Raw genomic sequence first — 23,063 nt, forward strand, 5'->3', positions numbered from 1 at the left:
AGCAAGCACCAAGGAAGGACTGTCACAGTAGACCGTGGCTTCCCAAGCCCAGGCGCTGGGGCTGGCTTCTACGCTACGGTGTTACCGGCCCCTGGTACACTGTCTGAAAAATGTTAAGTGCCAATTAAAATGTATTCAATGAAGAGCCAGTACCTGGAAGTGGGGTTGGTGAGCATTAAAACAGGACCAAAGCAGGAGTGAGAGCAGGGCCAGGACCCAGGCTGCTAAAGCAGGCTGGCCAGCTGGTGAGTGAGCCACATGGGCAAGTCTGGTCTCCTCACCAGCCTGGTGGGTCCACTCGCTGTTTGACCTGCTCTGAACTTCTGACCATTCAGTGTCCTCTAGGATAATAACGGTAACAGTGACAGTAACAGTAGTGTCTCCCTTGCTATATGCCTGGTATATTTCTCAAACATTTAACCTGGATTTAGTTACCAAATCATCAGGGCCACCCTATGAGATGGTCTCTAGGTACTCTGACTATCCTCATGATGCAGATGATGGAACTAAGGCCAAGTGAGAGCATGGAACTTGCCAAAGACCGTACAGCCAACAGGAGGCAGAGTTGGGATTCGATACCAGGAATCCGCTAACAGGCTGTCCTGTCTCTCATATGCTTTTCCACAGTCAAACAATCTTCACAAAACCGTTAGCGAAGTGCTTGTTATTCCCAGAGGGCCCCTCTACCAGCCCTCTGGCAGAGTTTCACAAAACACTTCAGAAGCCGGGAGGGAATGTAAAGCTTTGGTCTTTCCAATCCATTAGGTTTCTGTTATTGTTGTTGAGATACTTTCCTTTACATATCACAGTCAGGAGCCTCTGCAAGATACTTTGTTTGCATAAATTGTAAGAAGATGGCTATAGACTTAAGTGGAACTCACAAGAGCTTTCAGAAGAATCACACCCTAAAGCCAATCTGTTTTAAAGGAGAAATTTGACAGGACATGGGCTTATGTTGGACCTTTTTCTAAAGGGCTTGATTTTGTTTGAGGACAAATTGACCTCTTTAATGGAAGTAAACCAGCTTAGAATATCAAAGGGTATATTTCCATTTTGAATACAAGTAATTATGTTTTAGATTTTTCACACATTTGTCATTCATGTTCTTAAAAAGTTAGGCAAAGAAATATCACAACTATGAACTATCAGCAAAAAGCGAAAAAAAAAAAAATTCAGACATTCTTGAACTAGGTACGGGTTAAAACATGAAATGTTATGTTCACATTCATTTGTTTTAAATATAAGAGATGTATTTTCAAGTTTAACAATAACAGGCTGGGTCAAATTTCTAGCCATTGTTAGGCATAAAAGAGCAAAAGCATATATTAAAAATTATATTTTCTTTTCCTGTCTGGATTCCATTTGAACTTCAACTTGGAAAAGTTTATGTTTAAAGACAAGATTAATAAACTTGCTATAGTTTTAACCCCACACGAATGGGTTCTATATGCCAACAATCTTCAGACCTTTCAGAAGAAGAGTATAAAGCTTAAATAAAACAAAGTTTCTCAGTCATCTAAATATTTTGTCATGCTGGAATTTGCTAACAATAAGTATACTGCTAACTATCACATTTCCAGTTTTCAAGAGCTAGCGGCAAAGCAAGCTGTGAGTCAAGACTGGATTCTGGTCTCAGCTCTGTTATTAATTAGCCAGGTGACCTCAGCTGAGTCCCTTCCCCTGTCTCGGCCTCTGTCCCCTCAACGGTAAGGCAAGGCCTAGCTGATGTGGACTAGACGATGTCTGAGGCCTTTCCAGTTTTATTAGTGGATGTTGTTCATGCTATTTTGAGTCTTTGCCTGCTGCCAACATTAGAAGGTAGGCCTTGCTGGGGTACACGCCTGGTCCATCCACGGAGAACGATGGACTCTACTATTAAAGACCGCTTATCTTCAGATAAGAGATTCTAAGGAGATGAAAAGATCTGTTTTGGGAAGGGGAAAAACAAAGCAGCTAGAGCCGGGTGTTTCAGGCCAATGCCATTTAACAGGTTTTCTTTCCAAATCATGAAGTTTCTTTGGATGTTGACTAGGCTACGGAGCCATATGTATTTGGCACTAAGAGAGCCAGGCTGATTGCTGGAGCAGACCCTTGTTTTCTTAAACAAGGTCATTGGAAAGGCTGATGTGGATTTCAGTTTACTTATTAGGAATAAAATGGAACAGACCAAGTGGTGATGTTTGCTACTAGACACAACTGCTCAGAATTAACAGGGGCATCTAAGGAGCCATATAAATCACACTGGGGAAAGACTCTGAGAATGCAGTAGCTTTCCATCTGCTTTCATGTTATTTGGTTTTAAACCACAAAGGCATCACTTCCATTGGCTGAACGCTGTGCAATACTTCTGAATCTTGCATAAGCTTCACTAGCACCGCAGTGGTGTCTGCTCCAGTTACCAGACAGGGCCTCAGATTGGAAAGATTTTTTTTTTTTTTAATTTCACATCTAAAAATCCCAAAGCGGATGACCTGAGGAGATTCTATGTGAGATAAAATTGATCCACCTACACATAAGGATTGGTATGAACAGTCATATTAAACTCAGGTCTTAGTCAGATGGAAGGACTGGGAATTATAGTCAAATCAAAAGTCAACTGGCCCTACTCCCAGAATCTCTCTTTGTTGATGCCTAGGGTTGGTTTAACTAAGCTTGATTGTAATTCTGTGAAAAGCTTTCCAGTCCCCTTAATCATGACCGACAAATGCTGCTGCCAATTAGGTGGAGCTACACAGGGTGTCTGTACTGTTTGTTTCAAACTAAGAATCAGAGTTTCAATAAAGCTAAATGGCACTGTTTAATGATTTGTTCCTTCTAAGAAAAAAAAGCAAACTGAGAAAATAACAGTGTGTACTTCCTTTTCTTAACACAAAGGCAGAGACAAAAAGTTCCAACAAAGGCATCATAACTCACCAACAGGTAAACCAGTGTAAATGTCGATGACGAAGCCTGGCCTTTGACTTCCACAGAGTGTAGCAAATTCATCTGCAGTGATTGAACAAAGGTGGGGTGAGCGGGGTGGGAATAGGGGTCAGCAGAGAGCAATAATTAGGGTGAACAAAATTACTTTGTATCCATTCTTGAAAGGTATTTACCTGTATTTTGAAAAATTTAAAATAAAAAATTAATCTGAAAATTCCTACAGATGGTGTAAACTTCTCCTTAAGACAAACACTGAAGGAAAAGTGACCTCATGTTGATGTAATAATGAGGCAGAAGCAGAGGTCTCTATATCACATGCCACTCATTTGTATGATCTTGCCTGTAGTAGACTGGGGGAGACCGTGGCAAATCTAGCTGAGTTCTTGATATGAGGCCTATTAATGACTAATTCACGTCAAAGAACCAACTTACCTCATTACTTCAAGTTTTGGAGCTGGATTTCTTTTGGTGCAGCTCTCTTGTTCTCTCTCTCTCCGTCCCCCCCGACCCTTTATCTTTCTCTCCTTCACCTGAATTCATCAAAGTTGATAATAAAGGATGCACTAAATGTCATCTGTGGTCCCTTTTAACTCTGCGATTCTGTAATTCCAGATCATGAGTGTAACCAGTATAGCATGGTATCAGTTTAAGCTCAAGATGGCCATTGCCTTGTGGGTCAAACCTACTGAAAATTAGTAAAAGGTTTCCAAAAGTATTTTAATCAAAATGTAACGTGTTCTCTTCCTAGTGCTTTTATTTCCTTATAGAAAAAGGAGTGAGGGTCCACTTCCAACAAGTGTCACGCCACCTCCACTGACCATCCAAATTTCAGGGACTCCTAAAATGTGTGTAGACTGCATAGCTAATGAACAGCCATGGCTGGATTTGGCCAATATTCAACATGAAGACGAAACCTTGCATTTTATATTAAGAGTATGCAGATTCTTAAACCTCAGACAGGTATTTCTGAAAGTATATGATAGTCTTTATCAGAGATCTCCAAAGTGGTCTGCAGGGAAAGGTACAATGATCCATCAAGGTAAGAAAGAAAATACTAGGATGTCTGTCTTTGTAAAATCCAATTTTAAAATTAATTTTGTGTATCTTTTATAATAGAACAGTTTATGAAAATAATCAATGCATTTCTCAATATAATTGAAAACAAACATATAGAGACACATACACATATACTTTTACTTGTAAATACACACAGTAAGTGTGTGTAACCTCCAGGTTTTTTAACGATAGGTATGTATGATCAAAAGATTTGAAGGCCATTGGTCAAGATCAGGGGTCAGCAAATTTTCTCTTAGAGGGCTAAAAAGTAAATATTTTAGGTTTTGCAAGCTGTGCAGTCTCTGTTGAAACTACTCAACTATTTCACGAAAGCAACCATAGATAGATAATATGTAAATAAATTAGTGGGGCTGAATTCTAGTAAAATTTTATTTACTAAAATTTGAAGTTCATAAAATTTTCAGGTCATGACATATCATTCCTTTGACTTTTTTTCCAACCATTTAAAAATGTCAAAATTATTTTTAGCTTGTGGGCCATACAAAAATAGGAGGAGGGCTGGATTTGGCCCATGGGCTCTTGTTTGCCAACCCCTGGTCGAGCAACATCTTGCAGAGTGGAGACAACTCGTAATTCTAAGTAATGGTTATTACACTCTTTCCAGAGTAAACAATGGATGAAATGGTATATTTTACTAAAAAAGAATCTTCTGTTTTATGCACTGTCAGGTAGCACCAGACAATAGGTTTAGGATTTTACATATCACTGTGGGGAATGGAGTAGGTCCCACACAATTCTCAGATCAGTACTCTGCATGGTAGTTCATTCAATCTAAATCATAAAGATAATCTAGATCATCATTAGTAAACGATGTCCTCATGATATATATGACATATATCATCTACCGTGTAAGAACACTGCACCAAAGTTTTTGCTTCATTTACTGCTAAGATGTAAATTAGACATTTTTTTTCCAAACAGATAACATTATTTGGATTTTTCTGCATGAGGATATAAGAAGAAATTTCTCTAAGATCTCAATATCAAGGAGTTGATCTTTTCTGCTTGTCTTTAGTGTTGATTTTGCTTTGTGGTCATTGAGACTCTTAGATTCGATCACATCTCTCTCTATATGAGCTGCTAGAAAGAAGGTTTAGAGCCCAAGTTATTGCTCATTGCTGGCAAGTGTGTAGGAATTCCCAACGTGGATCGTGTGTATTACCCTTGTTCCTTGCTCTGAGTTTCTTACCCTTGCCTGCCATTTGCATTAGGCCTTCTTATTTTACATTTGCATCTTTGTGGGCCACCTTGAATTCTTTCTGGAACAAGATTAGTTATAAATAAGTAAAACTGATAGGACTATGGTTTACTTATTTGTCATACTGCTTTGCCCAATGTTTCCAGACTTTTAGTCATATGGCAGACTCCATAACAATGATAACAGTGTTTATATTTTTGTGATATACTGAGTCTATACGTCTGGTGAATGAACCTGGGTATAAATTAGAAAGCATATTCTGTGACTCAGTTTTCAGCTGCAAGGACCAAGATCAACTGTGAATTTAACTATTTGCCCTTGTGAGCTAATCTTTTCTTATGAAGATCAACGATGCACCCTTTTCTTCCCTTGCTGAGATTCATCTCCCCAACAATTTGTGGGTAATGTACCGAGCTATCTTTCTGGTAACGGTGAAACTAAAACTCACCTGTGCTTGGGATCGGACACTGTTCACAGGGCTTATTCCAGGCCCGGCCAATGTTGTAGGAACAACAGCACATCTTCTTGGTCATATTGAACAACAGTTCTCCGTCGCAGGTCTGGTTGTCAGCGTAATAGTTCCTGTAGCACAAGCTTCTCCTCATATCTAGAAGAAAGGAGGAAGTTAAGGGAATGGTGATGCCATGGGGAAATCACGACAGGGAGATTCTAAGGGGATACTTAAGGAGTGAATCTCTTTTGAAGTGTATTGTAACTTGAGTTCAATCAGGGCAGGAAAAGCCTGCTCTCACACAGCTCTCCGTCGTCCTACGCTACTACAAGAAAAAGGACTTTGAGAAATATATTCCCTGTTGTTTTGTGCCACAGAACTTAGTCATTATGTAGCTGCGGTGTTAATAAACTTTACGTGACTCTCCACCCAGTCTCCTAGTAACAATTCTCCCCTGCTATTTGGCAGTGATTTTCTCATTTCCGACTCATGATGTTTTAATACTGTAGGTCAGTGCTGTAAATATAGTTGTATAAAGATACACCCAAAGTCAAACAAAAGAAGTACTATTAAACCTTTGTTTGGGATTTTCCAACATTACATTTTAAAGAAAACTCCCAACCACCCACACGAGGTGGTGAGAAAAGGCCCAGCTTATGCTTTACAGGGGAGGAGGCTCTCTCAGTGAAAGGGTGGCAGTACTCGCTCTTATGAGTAACATAATGCTGAGGACTAATTGCTGGCTCGGAAGCTCTTTTTCTCTTTGCAGATGAGGACCAAACAAACATGCACTATAAAGAAAAGTTGGGACTTACCCATGCAATTATTCCCCCCATTCACTTGCATGTAGTCTGGAGGGCAAATACAGGTGTAGTTGCCCACGGTGTTATAACATGTTCCTGGACCACAGATTCCGGGAGTTTCACATTCGTTCACATCTATAATCCAAAGAGAAAGTGGTATGTGAATATGGAAATTTCACTCTTTGGAATGGTCTGGTACTCAGGGTCAATATAAATGTTGATGGTCTTGGAGAAAATCCACAGGGCACTTCGCAACCTGGATAAGGAAAATGGATGTTTCATTCATCAGTGTCCTTAGTCTGTGCTAATGTGTGCATTTTCAGGAGAGGAGTTTTAGAAAAGGAGATTTTACCTTCTGATATGAGTTCTTAATAAACGAGTCCAAAACATCCTCAAACACGTGCAGTGATGGTAATGTGGAGAAATTATAATTCTCAAGTATCTTTCAGGACGATAGCTAGGTACTTCACATGTTCACAAAATCTCAGGAAGGATATGATATATCCTGAAGCCATCAAAAACTGGCTTCATGAATCTGCACTGGTAAGACAGCACAGAAGTAGGTATATCACGCCTCCTTCCCCATGTTCAAACACAGGGGTTGATTCTAATTTTTGTTAACTCCGTGGGTCTTAAGCTGTGTCATGTGTATTGTGATGCTTGACTAATACTCAACAAGGTTGTCACTGCCGAGGTCACCTAATAAGCCTTTTGGAGAACCAGAGGAATATTTCCCCTCCAGGACACAGGGAGGTCTCTTCCCAAATCTGTTGTGTGACTCCTGTATATAGATGAAAACCATTTCCCCACGCTGGTCAATGGTCCACGTGCTCTGAAAGCTAACAGTGGTCGATAGTCTCCATCTTCCCAGTAACACAGGATGAACAGGAGTCATCACTTGCATCATAAAACCAAAGGGGCTGCCTCCACAGAGAAGCGCATTTAAATGCTTAGTACAAATGATAAGTGGTAAAGGACAAGAAGAAGAGCCCAGAACTGTCCAGAATATAGAAGCCACTGAAACGAGACCTGTGCTACACCAATAAAAATGGCTTTTCTGAAGAGCATGGAAAACTCTGCAGGCATAAACAGGACTATGGCTCAAGATAACAAAACACCGTTTCTCTCAAAAAAAAAAAAAAAAGAGAGATTTAGGATGTATTGGACATGATATTCTGTCACTAACATGAGCGCAAGCTGCCACATGTGTGGCATCATTTCCTGGCCATGTTTGCACTTGGACTATTGTGCTGTATTGCTAGAGTCTCAGTTTCCCTGGTGACTGACTGTATGCTGGTTTTTGAGGTCAGTTCTTAATATCTGAAAGAACCTGTCATCCGAAAAGGGCCATTTACCATCACACACTCGGGTGTCTTCATTCAGGTAGTAGCCCGTCGGACAGCGGCACTGGAAACTGCCAAAGGTGTTGATACATTTCCCGCCTTGGCACAGCCCTGGGAGCTCCTGGCACTCGTCGATATCTATCAAAATGACAACGACAGCATTGTAAATAAACCCGAGGCGGTTCCAAAGGTGCGCGCTTTAAGATCAGCGAAACAGAATTACCTTCCAATATAACCGTGATAGGGTTGGGTCGAAAACCTTCTCCTCCAGGACAAAGAATTTTGTACTCAGCTATGGAAACAAACAAACAAACAAAAATCAGACTGAGTTTTTCTGAATCTAAAATTTCTAGAAATAGTATCCTCAAGAGAAAAACTGACATATCCATCTGAAAATATTCATTTTCAGGAATCTCTGGCAGTTACCCCGCTCACCTGAAGCAGGTTAACATCTTTGTATATACTTGTCCTTTCAAATGGCTTTTTCTATGTGTGCCAAATGTAAGGCTACTGTCCTCAGTCTCTGAACCTTCCGCCTACTCTCTGGTCTTATGTTCTCATGAACTATTTTATTCTCTATCTCCATTATTATGTCTTTTTAAAGATTTTTCTTTCCCTTTTAATTTTGTAACCATCTCCTCCATTTTTATGTTTTGTTCGGTCTTACTTCCTGGGAATCACAACTTCCCTTCATATTGTTAATCAGCTTGTCTCCAAAACCCTTTCCAAACAGAGCCTTAGGAAAAGCTGTTCTTTCTTGGTTCCCATCCCACTTCTCTCCTTAATGACTAGAGAGCTTTCGTGCCCCTCTGTTTCTACGGATGGCAACACTAATTCCCCTGGTTTCCAAAACCAACTTTTTACAGTGTCCTTTGATTCCCTCCATTAATTCTGTCATCCAAGTATTTCACTCGAAAACATTTCTTTCAGTGCCATGCACCAGCAGTGTGATTCATACAGGAACACCTGGATGAGAATGACCCGAATCTGCTGTATCATCCTGACAAGCGTCTGTAAGAATCAGTTCTTTCATAATGATCATGGTCTTTCCAAATCTGATAATCCCCCTCCTCGATTTCTGAAATTATATGTATATATGCATAAATGTATATATGTATGTATTGCAGTTCTAGCTCTGATCCAGTTTGAGGTGGGGTGGACCTCTATCGCTTGGTTAATCACTGTTACTCAATAGAACCGACTCCCCCTGCCCCCCACCTAACCATCTTGCTTTGATTCTTTCAACATCAGTGAAATTAACTGTCCTCCTCTTTTATTTTTCTCTCCCCTTTCTGCAATCATCCACTCTTTTTTAAGTCCCCTCTTTCATGTCACACCCTTCCTTCAAGCCCCGATTAAAACATGCACCAAGTTATCACCACACAGTGCCAATCACAACTGACTTCCCCTTCTGAATAAAGGAGAGAAGGAGGTGCCTGCCAAGAATCCATCCCTGTGCTGAGTGCTTTACATGAGTGACTTCATTTAATCCTATGAGGCATATTATGAATGAGGAAACAGGCTTGCTGACTCCGAAGTTACATGGGTGGCAAGTGACACAGTCCTAACTGGAACCAGGTGTGCTCTTTCTCCCACTCATGGCACTGAGTCTGCTCTTCTTTCTTGCCTTATTGAGGTCTACATTGAATTACAGCTCTTATGTTTAGGTCATATTTTGCTAGACTGTACACTCCTGGAAGGCAGGAACCACCCATTAGACGAGAATTAGCCATCCAATTATCCATAAATTATCACCTCTGCACACCCAAAGTACATCCTTTAGGTACTCAACAAATAATTTTAGAAAAAGTAAATAAGTGACCCTTCAGCAAGGAAAGAATCAATACCTATCCCAATATACCCTGGTAAGCAGCAGCCACTGACCTTTGCCCCAGAAGCTACATCTGACTCTAAATCGTAATACAGCATCCACTTAGAAAAAAGGAAAGCCTTTTATGTTTTTAGAAGACATTATTTATGTCCTTAAAATCACACTCTAAGGCTTTCTTTCAAGTCATACCACAAGAATGGAATGATCTTCCATTTCATATTTGCTTAGTTAATTGCTTCTTTTTCACCCAGGGAAACTCCCGTCTGTCCTAGAGCTTCTAAGACTAGCCAATAGATGACAAGAGGAGAGATCAATGTGTCCTAATATGATATAAGTAACCTAGCCTGGAAAATCTTCTTTAAAATACTGCTATCTTCTTTTCACTCAGACAGAAATGAAATGTTGCCTGCCCTACTTGACTTTTTAGTGCAAGCCAACTGGGGACACGTTCTGACTTCCAAATTGGGAGTGGGATTCTTCAACAGGGCTGAAAGGACTGATCTCCCCTCCCTGATTAAAGAGTAGAGACCAGTGGCAGCTCCCTCCCTCTGTGGCTTCTATTCTCTGGAGCTAGAAAGGAGAACTGGACTGAGCTGGAATGATAATAATAAATAGGAGGATGTCCACTTACATGTGTTCACAGCAGGGCACAGCTCACAAGGAGTACCCCAGGCTTTACCCAGAGAACAGCAGCAGGAAGCCTTGGAAACACCAACTCCAATTTCATTGCTACAGGCTGTATCTCCATTGTCTCCTCGAGGTCGAACATCCAAATAGCAATTTCCAGAGCGGGTATCTATTTACCATATACAAACAAAAAAGCGTCAGGCAAATTCTTTCTACGTAAGGGTTGAAAATTCAAACCCACTTCCAAAACTGTTTAATAACCATAATTTACTAAGAAACTAAAAAGTGCCCAAACACATATACTGGGAATTTACCTAGAGAAAAGGACCTGAAAGTATAAACCATATTTAGGAAATGTTTAAATTTTTATACGATTACTTTTTAAAAATTTGAGAATGCAACGTTCAATGTTGCTTTAAAAATAACAAACAGTACGTTTCTCTGAAAAGTTTTTAAGATCTTACCAACACAGCCAACTCGAGTTGGATTCAGCTCAAAATCGGGTGGACAGTCACAGGTATAGCTGCCTGGGGTGTTGACACAGTTCCCACTGATACACGTGGTTGGATCCAGACATTCATTAACGTCTAAAACCAAACAGCAAGGGGCAGCGTTATCACCCAAGCCAACGCGGGGAAGGCATCACCATAAAACGGTAGCACCAAATCTAGGGCTCCCAACTAGAATTTTTAAGAGTTTCCAGTTGTAATTACCCCTAGAAATATAGTCTTCCACTTCTGAAATAAAACCCCTCAGGAAGGAAATATGTCATAGTCTTGGGTCTTTTTCCCCTGGAACACATTTAGCATTCAAATTTGTCATCAGGAGAAAATATAACTTTGGAACTAGGAAAAATATTTCAGTGAAGGTAACTGAAAGCAAAACACTACTGTGACCTCGGTCAACCAAAACTTCAGACACAGGTTTTAAGAAAATATATTTAATATGTGCAGCTTGTTATTTTATCAAATGAGAGCAAGATGTCCCAGGGAACCGTCAGGAGCAGGAGACTTCTGCTGCCTCCCCCACTGGGTGTGCTTGCCTCGGTGCAGCTGAGCGCAAGCACAAACGCACACACAAGGCCTAGCGTGTTTCTTCAGGCCTGCTAGGAGTCTCTTTCCCATCACTGATGCTGGGTTGAATATTTCCCTTTCAGTTTCTATTCCAAACACATGTACAGAATTCCAGATATTTAAGACATGGGTTTTGGCAAATTCCACCCCTGTGCAATCCTTTTGTCTATTTTGAATACGTGTAAAATATTCAAGAACAGACACGCTGATTCAGAGAGAAGAGATTGGGAAATGAGGATGACACTTTCTGCTCCGGTCCTCCTGCTCGGCCCTGGTAACCCTCTTGGAGGTTCCATTGTGGTAAAATTCTTTTGCTCAAATCGCATGTGACCTTAGAGGGACAGGATAGACTAACAGAAATCAGGGTGGGTAGAATGATGCTGGTGGTGATTTGGAGAACTGAGGAGAAGGCATGGCAGTGGAGAGGTGACTTCCTGCTTGTGTGCTAGAGGCCGGCTTGGTGTCTTAATAGTTTTTTGAAAAACCAAGAGAAGTAGGTGTGCTTGGGCAAGAATACCTTAGTCCTGAGCAATTTCAGGGAGGTGGTGGAGGTGGTCATAACTGGAGAGCCACTGAGTCATGGCTTGTTTAGGCAGCTGGAATAATTAGGGTTTTCTTGAAATCCTGAGCCCATACAGAATGGAACTTATTTCCTTAGTATCCTTGAATCGAAGGGGACGCTAGGGTGGAGAACTGAAAATGGCTCTCAAAGTCTTAACTCAGTGCCGAAATCAACCAGTGAGGGTCTACAGAGTGCCCGCTATGGCTTTTCTAATTTTTTTTTTTTTTTTAATGTTCCTGAAGAGTTCTTTGCTCTAGGAGAAAATGATCTACACACTAGAAATGAGTGGCTGACTTCTAGGTACCGCGTTCTCTGGTGACCACCAACAGGCCAGGGCTCAGAAGGAGTGGGTATCTCAGCAGAGAAGTTCAAGACAAAACCCATGATCCCAGGGCACATCCTTCAAAAGGCAACTCTCCAAAAATGTGCCCAAGTAGAAAAGGAACGGCAAGCCCCTCTGTAACCATGAGCTTGATTCTAGGCTATTAATTCTGCACCTTCAACTCTCTCCAACTTTTTCCTCTGCATGCTCACATCTAATCAGTTCCAGGTCTGAAGAAATGTATTCTGTGATTCCTAATGCTTCTTCATCCCTGCTTTTCTTTTGTGACTCTGCGGATATCCCTGCGCGATCCTGCAAGGCCCCAACAGTTGGGTCCCCTGGGACACCTGGGAACAGATTTCCACGCAAACGGATGCCTTACCTGTGCAGTTCCCCCCGCTTCTGTCCAGTTCGTAGCCGATCTCACACTCACAGCGGAACAGGCCAGGGAGGTTGTGGCAGGTTCCAAAAACACAGATGTTCGGAAGAGAGCACTCGTCAATGTCTTGGGCAAGGAGGAAAAGGGGGAGAAATTATTTTTTTGCTAAAGAAACTGCCTAATGTAATTAGGCAAACGATGCTATTATTAAGAAAATGAAGACTATCTGACATCGACCTAGGTCCTTCTCCTATAGACTTTCAGATGATCTGTCATCTGTAAGGAAGTCTCCTAGGTGAGAACTTCCCTTTTCTCAGCCCCTATTACATGCCAAGCAGTGGACTAAGCATTTTATGTATATGTATCTCATTATGGTGTTCTACATAGCTCCACATCGCTTTTGTGAAGGAAGAGCCAAACAAGCCAACTTAGACTAAATTCTTTGGTTGTTCTTATCTACACGTTCACTGTTTTTGTTGTGAGTTAAAATTTTAAGAACCACAAAGGCTCTGTGGTAACTTTTATCATCAGTTTTTATAGTCCTCTGTGTTCCTAGTACCATGGTGCGTGTTTGCAGTTGTTGATGGAGATCTAAAAACTGCGGAGGCTTTTTCCAGGCCTCTGTCCCTGCCTCAGGTTAACATGCTGCTTGTGTAATTGGCATGCAGGCACATCTGCAGCCTTGAGACTGGCTTTTAATAGCCATGAACACTCTGCCAGTGATGATTTATATTAAGAACAAACAAACAAACAAAACATTCCCTTATAGCATTAAGGGAAGCAAAACTTTCACTGTGCCTATTTCTGCTCCCAGAGGTGGCACAGTACCTGTTTTCCTTGGATGTTCACAGTCACAGAAGTAAACAAGGCATTAGGCACAGGATCAACAGCATAATTAGTTTCTTGCCTCAGAGGAAATTTATATCAAACTCTGCCTATTTCATATAAACTGTATAAAGAACATCCAATGGTTCCATAACAAAGAAAAGTATTTACATAGAACTATATGAGGGAATTAGTATACATGTCACAGCTGAAGACTGACTTTGAGTTAATGTCCTAGTAACAAGCAACAACGATTAGTTAAGACATTAATCAGGGTCTTGTTTAAACCTCTACTGTCGATCGTTACCATGTGTTTATTTCTACTGAAATTTTTTCAGTTCACTGTGGTCACTAATTCTTCTCAATGAGGGATAATGTACTTAAATTTGACAAGTGTGGGTAAAGAGGGGAATCTTGTGTTTCTTAGTGGGATCCATCCTCAGCCAACAGGCTCTCAGGACTCTTCCTGTCTGACCAACACTTCTCAGGAAGATGGAGCCTTACACTGAGAGACATCTTGACATAGGGTATCATCCCTAGGGGTTCCTTACTGAGTGGATTTGCGAAAGACTGTTCCACGTCCATATGTGTTAGATATTTGGAGACCGTGTGAGACATAGCCAGGACATTGTTCTACCTACGGACAAGACTATCCACTCTGCTGTTATTTTAAAGCCTTTATTTCTAGAAACAAAACCATAGCAGAGATTAAAAACTGTGTCTCCATATTTGGAAAGAATCCTTCCCTATCAGGGCACCAGCACTTTGAGCTCTCTCCACCAGCAATGGGGATGCATATGTTGCACTGAGTTGGTTACCCCCATTCTCCTACGACTAATGGGTGTACTCTTGCAAATCATCTGGCCAGGGCTGGATGTGCAGCTTATGGCCAAATAGCTGAGATTTTCTCTGCACAAAGAGAAATGGTCCAGCTGGAGACCCAATCTGTCCACAAACTGAACTGACCAGGTTAGATGGGAAGCCAAAACACAACTTGGTGTAAAAAACAAACAAATGAAAGGCATCAGGAATGTTTCAATAACCTGATCTCATCAGGCCCTGCAAGGCCCCCCGGCAGCTTGCCCATCACTTACCTTCACAGGCTTTCCCGTCAGCACTGGGCACAAAGCCCATGTCACATTCACAGCGATATCCTCCCGGGGCGTTTAGGCACTGGCCATTGCCACACAGATTCAGGTTCTCAGAGCACTCATCAAGATCTACAGCCAGAAAGAAACACAAGTTACTCTTCCTTAGTTAGGAGTTTTCTGATTCCTGAGGTCCAGCAACTTTTATAATTGTCAGCTTCCTGAGGGTAGCGCTATTTCGTCATAATTTCTACTTGACACATTAAACTCAATTTTCTCTTTTGAATACTAATATTGACTATATAGTAAACATGGGGTTCAGATACAGAATCCTGAATGCTAAATTATCTCTAATGGGTAATGAGTCAAACAGATCATTCACACTAAGACTTCTGCAAGCAGGATCATCAACATGAGGACACATCCATGACAGGAAATAACACGTCATGGTTTGTGCCTGATTCTCAAGCTTCAGGCTCTGCTCAGATGGGCAGCAAAAGACCTAGAATAGCAACTACAGAGGAGACCAAAGATTCCTGCTTAATCTCTTCTGAGTTTTGCTACTAATCACAGGTGTTAAATATCAGACACATGAACCATACATGCCTGGTACATGAAACTTGGAATATTTTCTAAAAAGCAATGGGAAGTTTATGATGACAAAACTTCACTGGGTTAAGCAAAAACAATTTCAAGTATGATAAAACTTTTAGTGAGCTAAAACAAAATCCAGGTAAATCACTTACTGGCCCTCAGCCCCTTTTATGTTTAAATGACTTCTTGTAAGTCATTTAAGGATAAACTGACGCTTCAGGTCCTATGAGCTTCTATGCCACCTAACGGCCAATGAAAAATGTACTTCAATATCTTATTTAACACCAGTGCCCTGACTTAAAACGTGCTGTCTGTATTATACATGGTCATGATAAGTGTATATATCATTTCTTTATAATCATGTTTCTAATCATACATATTTAAATATATGTAACAGTTCACATTAATTCTATGACTACTCATTAGCACTGAGAAGAAAATGTCATTAATATATTGTAAAACTGGAAGTGAATGAATTCCTTTCAAAGCAGTTATGAAACTCTTACTTATACCAATGTGGAATGATAACAACGATGGCAAGTGGAAGAAAAATATATGCTGTTGACCTGATCCAGAATGTCTAATTTCTTTTCCTCACATAGGTTCCTACAGCAAGTTCACACTTGGTTTTAATATGGAAAACAAGTCAGCAGTGAGAAACAGGCAGAAAAATATAAAGGCTAAGGGTGATGAAAGGAAGTGTGATTTATTTTAAACTCATGACATCATTACATACAGTGACACATATATCAACTATATAACTATATATACATCTATGTAAATATATATTTAGTTTCTGAGGTCTCCCTAATTGAGTTGGCTACAGATTTCCATTCCACAGGAATGTCGTTTCAAATAACCAATATTTTCTGTTCCAAGTTGTCTGTAACTGACCCAGCCTTCAGAAAAGAACTGATGGTTTGAAAGACGTCGAGCACCTTGCTTTTCTGACTGCCGTTTACACAGCTGTTTCCAACACGAGCCTACCTGTACAAGTGAAGCCATCGCCTGTGTATCCTTCCTTGCAGAGGCAGCGGTAAGAGCCCATGGTATTCTTGCAGTCTGCATGTTGGCTGCACATGTGGGTTCCATTGGAGCATTCGTCCAGATCTTAAGGAAAGAGGTCACACATCATTATGAACAGAAAATGTGACATCTAAAATCAGTAAAACACAAATTAAAGTTTTCTTTACAGAACTGATATGTTCATATTTATAATCCATGCAGTTCATGAGAAGCAGTTTCTGTTATTTTCCAACCCACCAGTACACTTAATGCCATCTCCAATCCACCCGGGGCTGCAGCTACATTTGAAGCTTCCTGCCGTGTTGGTACATACAGCATGTCTGTCGCAGTTGTGTGCTCCAATTTCACATTCATTGATGTCTGGAAAAAATAACCAGTGGTTTAAAAAAAGTTTAGCAAAGATGCCTTTTGGGTCTTTTAAATAACTTAGCAATATTCAAAAGGTGACTTGCTTTCACATTTCTCACAGTATAACATAGATTGGTTTAGCATCCACATGTATATGCTACATAAATTGAACAGATTTAAATTTCAATTTACTAAGAACAACATAATGCTACTTGCTGTTGTTAACTCTAATTATTTTCCATTATTTTAAGGTAAGTGTCCAGCCACTGCAAAACAAAATGAACCTCCTTCCAGTTGAAGATCTTAAAAAATGAGTTGCCTAACATTCTATCCTATTAATGCTCATGGTCATTTGTTTCTATTCCCAATATTTTTATTAAATCAACTATAGAGAAATGATGCACATTGTTTTCATATCTCATATAGACAAAGGAATACAATGTTGTTGGCATGTTAGAAAGCTTTTTCAATCATATTCTATACACTAAATATATTTTATTCTTAAATGTAAAACACCGTATTATTTAATCACGCTTTATTTCTATAAACGTTTTACTTCAGGTATTGCTAATTCAAGCATTTGCAGAGAATATTCCTTAAAGCAGTGTGTGAACTATCTTTTCTCTAGCTAGCACTTTGGGACCCAAGTCTTCTTGCATATTTCCTGTAAAACTCAAGTCAATTCAAGAGAGATTTTTCAGTAAAGGGAGAACCAGATTAGGGCCACATTGCTAAAAGACTTCAAATTCTCAAAAATTCTCCATTCTTCAAAATTCCATTTCCAAATTTAGCCAAGATAGATTCTATAATATAAAAGCATTATAGAAGAGAATATATGTAGAGAACAAATGTATGGATACCGAGGGGGAAAGGGGCGGGGTTGGAGGAATTGGGAGATTGGGATTGACATATATACACTACTGATACTATGTATAAAATAGGTACCTGAGGGGAACATACTGTATAGCACAGGGAACTCTACTTAATGCACTGTGGTGTCCTAAATGGGAGGGAAATCCAAAAGGGAGGGGATATATGTATATGTACGGCTGATTCATTTTGCTGTGCAGTAGAAGCTAACACAACACTGTGAAGCAACTATACTCCAATAAAATTTAATAAAACAAAAAAGAAGAGACTATAAATTATAAAGTAAAATATGTTTTGTTTCCTGTGATATTGTGATTTATAACAAGAAGTGTATATTTGGTCTTTGTCCTGTTTCTGGCACAGAACTCCTAAAACCCTTGGAATTTCCTAAGTGCTAAGAGTGAAAAAGGTGTCTTTTGTTATGTTAATGAGGTGACGGACATTTGGAAAGCACTTAAGGATGGGGGCTGGTTGCCAAGAGAACCAAAGGCATGATTAGGGAGGTGGAATTTTCAGTCCCACCCCCCACCTCTAGGGAGAGGAGAGGGGCTGTAGGTTGAATCAGTCACCAAAGGTCAGTGATTTAATCAATCGTGCCTCTGTCATAAAGCCTCTAGAAAAACCCCAAAAGATAGGGTTTGGACAGCTTCCAGGTTGGTGACCAGTGAGGACCTGGGGAGAGTGGCTTGCTCAGAGATGGGATGGAAGCTCTGTGCCATCTCCCCATACCTCGCCCCATGTACCTCTTCCATCTGGCTGTTCTGAGTTACACTCTTTTATAGTAAACTGATACACCTAACGAGTAAACTGGTTTCTTGAGTTCTGTGAGCCACTCTAGCAAATTAATCAAATTCAAGGAGGTGGTGGGAACCTTTGATTTATAGCCAACTGGTCAGAAGCACTCATAACAGACAACCTAGACTTGCGGCTGGCACCTGAAGTGTGGACAATTTTATGGGACTGAGTCCTTAACCTGTGGAATCTGACACTATCTCCAGGTAGATGGTTGTCAGAATTGAGTTGAACTGTAAGACAGGGAGTTGGTGATCATTATTGGAATTGGTACCAGAATCTTATTTCCCGAAATTGATCTATTTCATAATGAAAGACAGGCACTTAGCCTCCTAACCAACTTTTTCATTAACTAAGAACAAGAACTCCTAAGTATGGATACAATGATTCCGTATGGAAACCAATGTCTAACATAAAACTTAGGTTAAGAAGGTAAATCTTGGCATATGAAATGTTGCAAGAATTTTCAGTGATCACTTGAATAGCGATGTGAAAAATAAACTGGGCAAGCAACTTAGGTTTACCCTTTTGTTTACTTAAGAAGCCCAATTAAATGATTTGAAAGTGTTTGGAAACATGCTGTTTGCCAAATGTTCCATCTGAAGTTCTGAAATGGTCCTGAGATCTTTGGCTTTGTTATAACTTCTAGAGCAAACACAAAATAAAATAATGTTATTTTTCCTACAAGAATATTTTGCAATATCACTAATAAGTATAAAATGAAAACACGCCTAGAAGAATGTTCTAACAGTTGCAGTGTATTGTGTAGGTGAATTTTAATGTAACCTTGGCAGCCACATGAACCTACTGAGTTATTAAGGCAGGTCAAGGGAAGCACATGCCAGGCAGCTTTAAACTTGTGACTGGGAGCTTTAATCAACTGACTAATTGAGCACGGCACATTCCAAGGAAATGAGGAGGAAGCCCAGCCCAGGGATAACAGTGGTAAATAGGCAGGGAATTCAAGAAAGGAAGCCTGACCTAAGGGCTCCCAGGCAGGGCCACGGACACTTCTTTCTTCCTCAGATAATCACTCCCTTCAGAGTTAATGATGCAAAGCACCACTCTTGCAGTGTGCTGCCATAATGTCCCTGCTTTATTTGTCCTGATCTCTGAGTTAGGTAGAAACAATGACTTTCGATTGCCTAAGTGTTGAAACCTCCAGATGTTAAAGAATCAAGGAATTTTCTAAGTGCAAAGACCTTAGAATTTGACTTTCCTAATCTTCAGTTTCTCAGAGAAGGAAACAGAGGTCCCCAAAGGCACGGGAACTTGTCACGGCCCCAAGGTCAGTGAGGGGCAGAACCAGCACACCTGGAACTCAGTTTCCCATCCCCTGTTTGGTGCTCTTTGTCTTGAGCCACAGCTGCCTAGTCAAGCTGATTTCTTTAGTCACATCAGGACTTTATTCTAAGTCCTGATTAAAGGTCTGCTTTCGAAATCTTGGCGGTATTAACAGACTTATAGAAATATTCACTAATCTTTTCTACTAAGTACAATTTTCAGAGATGATCATAGCCTGTCAATCTAGTAATCCTGTTATCTTTTTTTCAATTTTCTAATGTCCAAAGATACTCTTATTTTCATGTGGCTTTTTTACCTTCCATATTTAATCTTGCAATTAAGAAAATAACTATTGTTTTTTAAAAGGAGAGTCTCCCTCCTTTTTGTTATCATGAATAATATATGAACATAAATTTCTAATTCAAGAAAATATTTGCAGTTTTACCACAACGTTTTCAGGGTGAAAATAAATTATATTTGCAAGAGGCCGTGTATCGTGGGCTTTGGAATAGCAGGGACGAGTAACTCAGGTGCCCATATTCAATTTTCCATTTTGTGAATCTTTGTATAAGTCATTATCTCAATGGCTTACACTACCGGTATGTCACAAGTGAATTAGAAAGACTTGGTCATAATGTCTAAAGGCACCTCTGAATAAAAGGTTTCTTCACGTGTGTGTGTGCGTGTACACACCAACTATTATTCATTAATTGTTTCCACGGCAGACATGGGCCTAAGACTGTACTTCGTTATAAAAGCAGACAGAAGGGGAAACTGAGCCATAAGGGAAACAACCAAACAAAAACACCATATTCAAACACTCCACTCTTCAATAATGTGAGGGAAACATAGCACACGCTTGCCAAGAACATCTCTTTCTGTACAAATGTTCTCTTTCCCCCACAAGTTTGCTCCAGACAGAAAATTCCTTTTTAAGATTAAGCACACGCCAAGAAAAGCAAAGAAATTCAAATTTAGGGCTGACACTGCAACCTCCTTCACCCCACCAGAGCTCCCTCACAGAGACTCAAAGGTCCTACTTGCATGGCTCTCGTGAAGGGCAAGGGTGTGGTCTGAGCAGACCCCATGCACAGGTTCTGGGTGTGTTCCACTTGAATCTGACACTCGAGAAAGAGACTGTGCTCTGAGCTGCTCTGGCTTCCTCTGACAGTCATGGTGGGAGAGGCCGTGTCACCCACACAAACGCCTGCCTTCCTGCCATCTGGGCATCAGTCACGAGAACCCTAGTCCAGCAGGGCTGGCACACTGTGGAATCTCCTTGGTGAGTCGTTGGGGAAGAGGGCGTTAGGGTGAATGGAGAGGCCAAACGTGAAGGCTACTTGGATTTTTCAGTTTGGACCCAAATTTGAGCCACGACTATTTAACTGAACACCCACAGAGTTTTCACAGGCTGACAGCCAGTGGAGGACAATTAGCAGTGATAAGGAGCTGGAAGGAAATGAGGGCAAATTTTCACTGAGTGCTGGTGGTTTTGAAGTACGTGATTCTCTTTCATGGACTATACCCATAGCAACATGTCTCGTATGAAAAGCTGAACGATTGAGAAATGGAGTTGCCCAGCAATCCTGCTATTTTAACTGAAAACAATCCTGATTTTAATTGTATGCCTTACTCACTGACCGAGTGAGCAAGCATCTGATGGTAGGTACATTCTTACAGATTACCATGAGAAAGCCAGGACGCACCAAGGATGGCACCTGGCAGCAACCTAGTTTTTCTTCCTTCAATTTGTTGTCTGACTACAATTATGTAGAATGGGCATCAGAAGCCTTGTATGTGAGGGCCACAGAGAAACTGTAATCCAGCCCCCTTAAGCCAAGGATAGAAGAGATGTGTTCTAGGTTACAGGAAAATGTCCATTCTCCCTTCATGAAATTGAACGTTCCCCTCAGCCATATCCACGATTTGAACAAAGCTTAAGGAGAAAAAAGAAACACTTAACATCTGTGTGGGCTGGGAATGTAAGTCAGTGGGTGGATTCTGAACACTGCTAAAGTGATTGGGGGGAAAAAAAAAAACATGTTTATTTGTTAAAATGGAAACAATCAGTAATGACAAGGGAGCTGAAATATTTAGACAAAGCTGTAATGGAACCCAGAGGACATTTTTTAAGTTCTCGTGAAACAAAGTTCCTCCCTATGAAATAGCATACATATTTTTATAATTCCTTTACAAGGTACTCATTAAAATATATGTGTACATACGATATGTATGTATACATATTATATATGTACGGAAATAGAAGTAGATATATTTCTCTTGTCTGTCATCAAAACATATTTCCAGGTCTGTTCTTCACTGTTATTTGTTGTGAGGCTTGCTTACCCCATTAAGCAAGATACATATCTCTATTTACATTAGTTGCCTGGGACATTATAAACACTTGTCTTTAACATACTATCACCAAGGTAACCTGATGGTGTTCTAAGTTGTGAGTGACACAAATTTTAAACTAAAAGCAGGCTAAAAGAGCCCTAGTTACATGGGATTCAAAAAACATTTTGGCTCAGATTTTTTTAAAACTTGTTTTTGAGTATACCAAACTTGCTGCCAATTCCTGTTTGTGTAAGTCATTTCCAATCAGATGTGATACCCTTGGTTGTTAATAGCAGGATTTACAGAGAACCTCTTTTTCTTTCTGCCCTAATACACCCTCTCCTTCCATACTTCAGTGCAGGGCTGCTCTTACCCAAGGGGAACACTTGCATAACTATGGAGCACCCTGGTGATTTCTTCAAGCTCATGAACCAGTAAAAGAACTAGGAATAAAATCCAGAGGTCTACTCCTTTACATGAGGATATCACATACCATGCTGCTATGATATCAGAAGGGCCATGAAATTCAATGCTTTTCCCTACAGTACTAGCTGAATTTTATGCAATTGAAAAATCATTTTAGGCTATAATTTAAAAGTGGGAAGGGGGATGTTGCCCCTTGGGGAAAGATACAGACTATTTCTTGGACTTCAAATCCATGTTTCTGTTCATGTAATTTACTAAAAGCCTGCTGTTCTTAATGTAAAACTGGTGTCATCTCATCTAATGTGGAGTACACAGCTCTCGTCACTCAATTATGAAAAACAAGCCTTTTAATATACAGAGTAAGATCTTCCTTCTCTAAACTGATTTCAAGCATATCAGTAAATAGAAGTACAGAATTTTGCTAGACCAGAAGTTACGTTTTTAATTAAAATGGCTTCTAGACACTGTGTCTATGTGTCTCATTTTATAAGGACAACAATAGCTACTATTTACTGACCAGCTACTGTATGCCAAGCACTGTGCCAAGGGCATTACATGCATTATACCTCATGTACCTAAACTGATATTAATGTTGCATGAAAATTTAAGCTTTCTTCACGATAAGAGGCCTAAAACAGTCAGCCTCTGCACATGCCTCTGTTAGCGGGAATTTGGAGGATGAAATTCTAGAGATCTTTTTCTTATAGGGCATGAAGACTGTCCCATTAGATTAACTTCTCCCTTCATAAGAATCACGGTTCTCTGGGTGGACTTGCAGTGAGTTCAACCTTGCCAAACAATGGTATTAGCCTCTATTAGGTAAAATGCAATATAGAACTGTCCTACTCTCCCCTGCATTACTACCAGACCAACACCCCTTACCCT

At 40.3% G+C, this 23,063-nt stretch overlaps 1 protein-coding gene across 2 annotated transcripts in view; it reads right to left on the reverse strand.

Annotated features, from left to right (window-relative positions):
- Positions 1 to 23,063, reverse strand: part of FBN1 (fibrillin 1) — a 252,784-nt gene that overhangs the window by 59,168 nt on the left and 170,553 nt on the right. For both annotated transcript variants that reach the window (XM_082387352.1, XM_082387351.1), the window contains exons 33-43: positions 16,359 to 16,481; positions 16,083 to 16,205; positions 14,508 to 14,633; positions 12,592 to 12,714; positions 10,717 to 10,839; positions 10,257 to 10,421; positions 8,018 to 8,086; positions 7,807 to 7,932; positions 6,464 to 6,586; positions 5,646 to 5,804; positions 2,914 to 2,985 (exon numbers count right to left, since the gene is read on the reverse strand). In XM_082387352.1, the coding sequence (XP_082243478.1) occupies positions 2,914 to 2,985; positions 5,646 to 5,804; positions 6,464 to 6,586; positions 7,807 to 7,932; positions 8,018 to 8,086; positions 10,257 to 10,421; positions 10,717 to 10,839; positions 12,592 to 12,714; positions 14,508 to 14,633; positions 16,083 to 16,205; positions 16,359 to 16,481 (1,332 nt within the window). The remainder of the gene's footprint in view (positions 1 to 2,913; positions 2,986 to 5,645; positions 5,805 to 6,463; positions 6,587 to 7,806; positions 7,933 to 8,017; positions 8,087 to 10,256; positions 10,422 to 10,716; positions 10,840 to 12,591; positions 12,715 to 14,507; positions 14,634 to 16,082; positions 16,206 to 16,358; positions 16,482 to 23,063) is intronic.

Source organism: Balaenoptera borealis (assembly GCF_965194805.1).
Source record: "Balaenoptera borealis genome assembly, chromosome: 3".
Classification (NCBI taxonomy): Eukaryota; Metazoa; Chordata; class Mammalia; order Artiodactyla; family Balaenopteridae; genus Balaenoptera; species Balaenoptera borealis.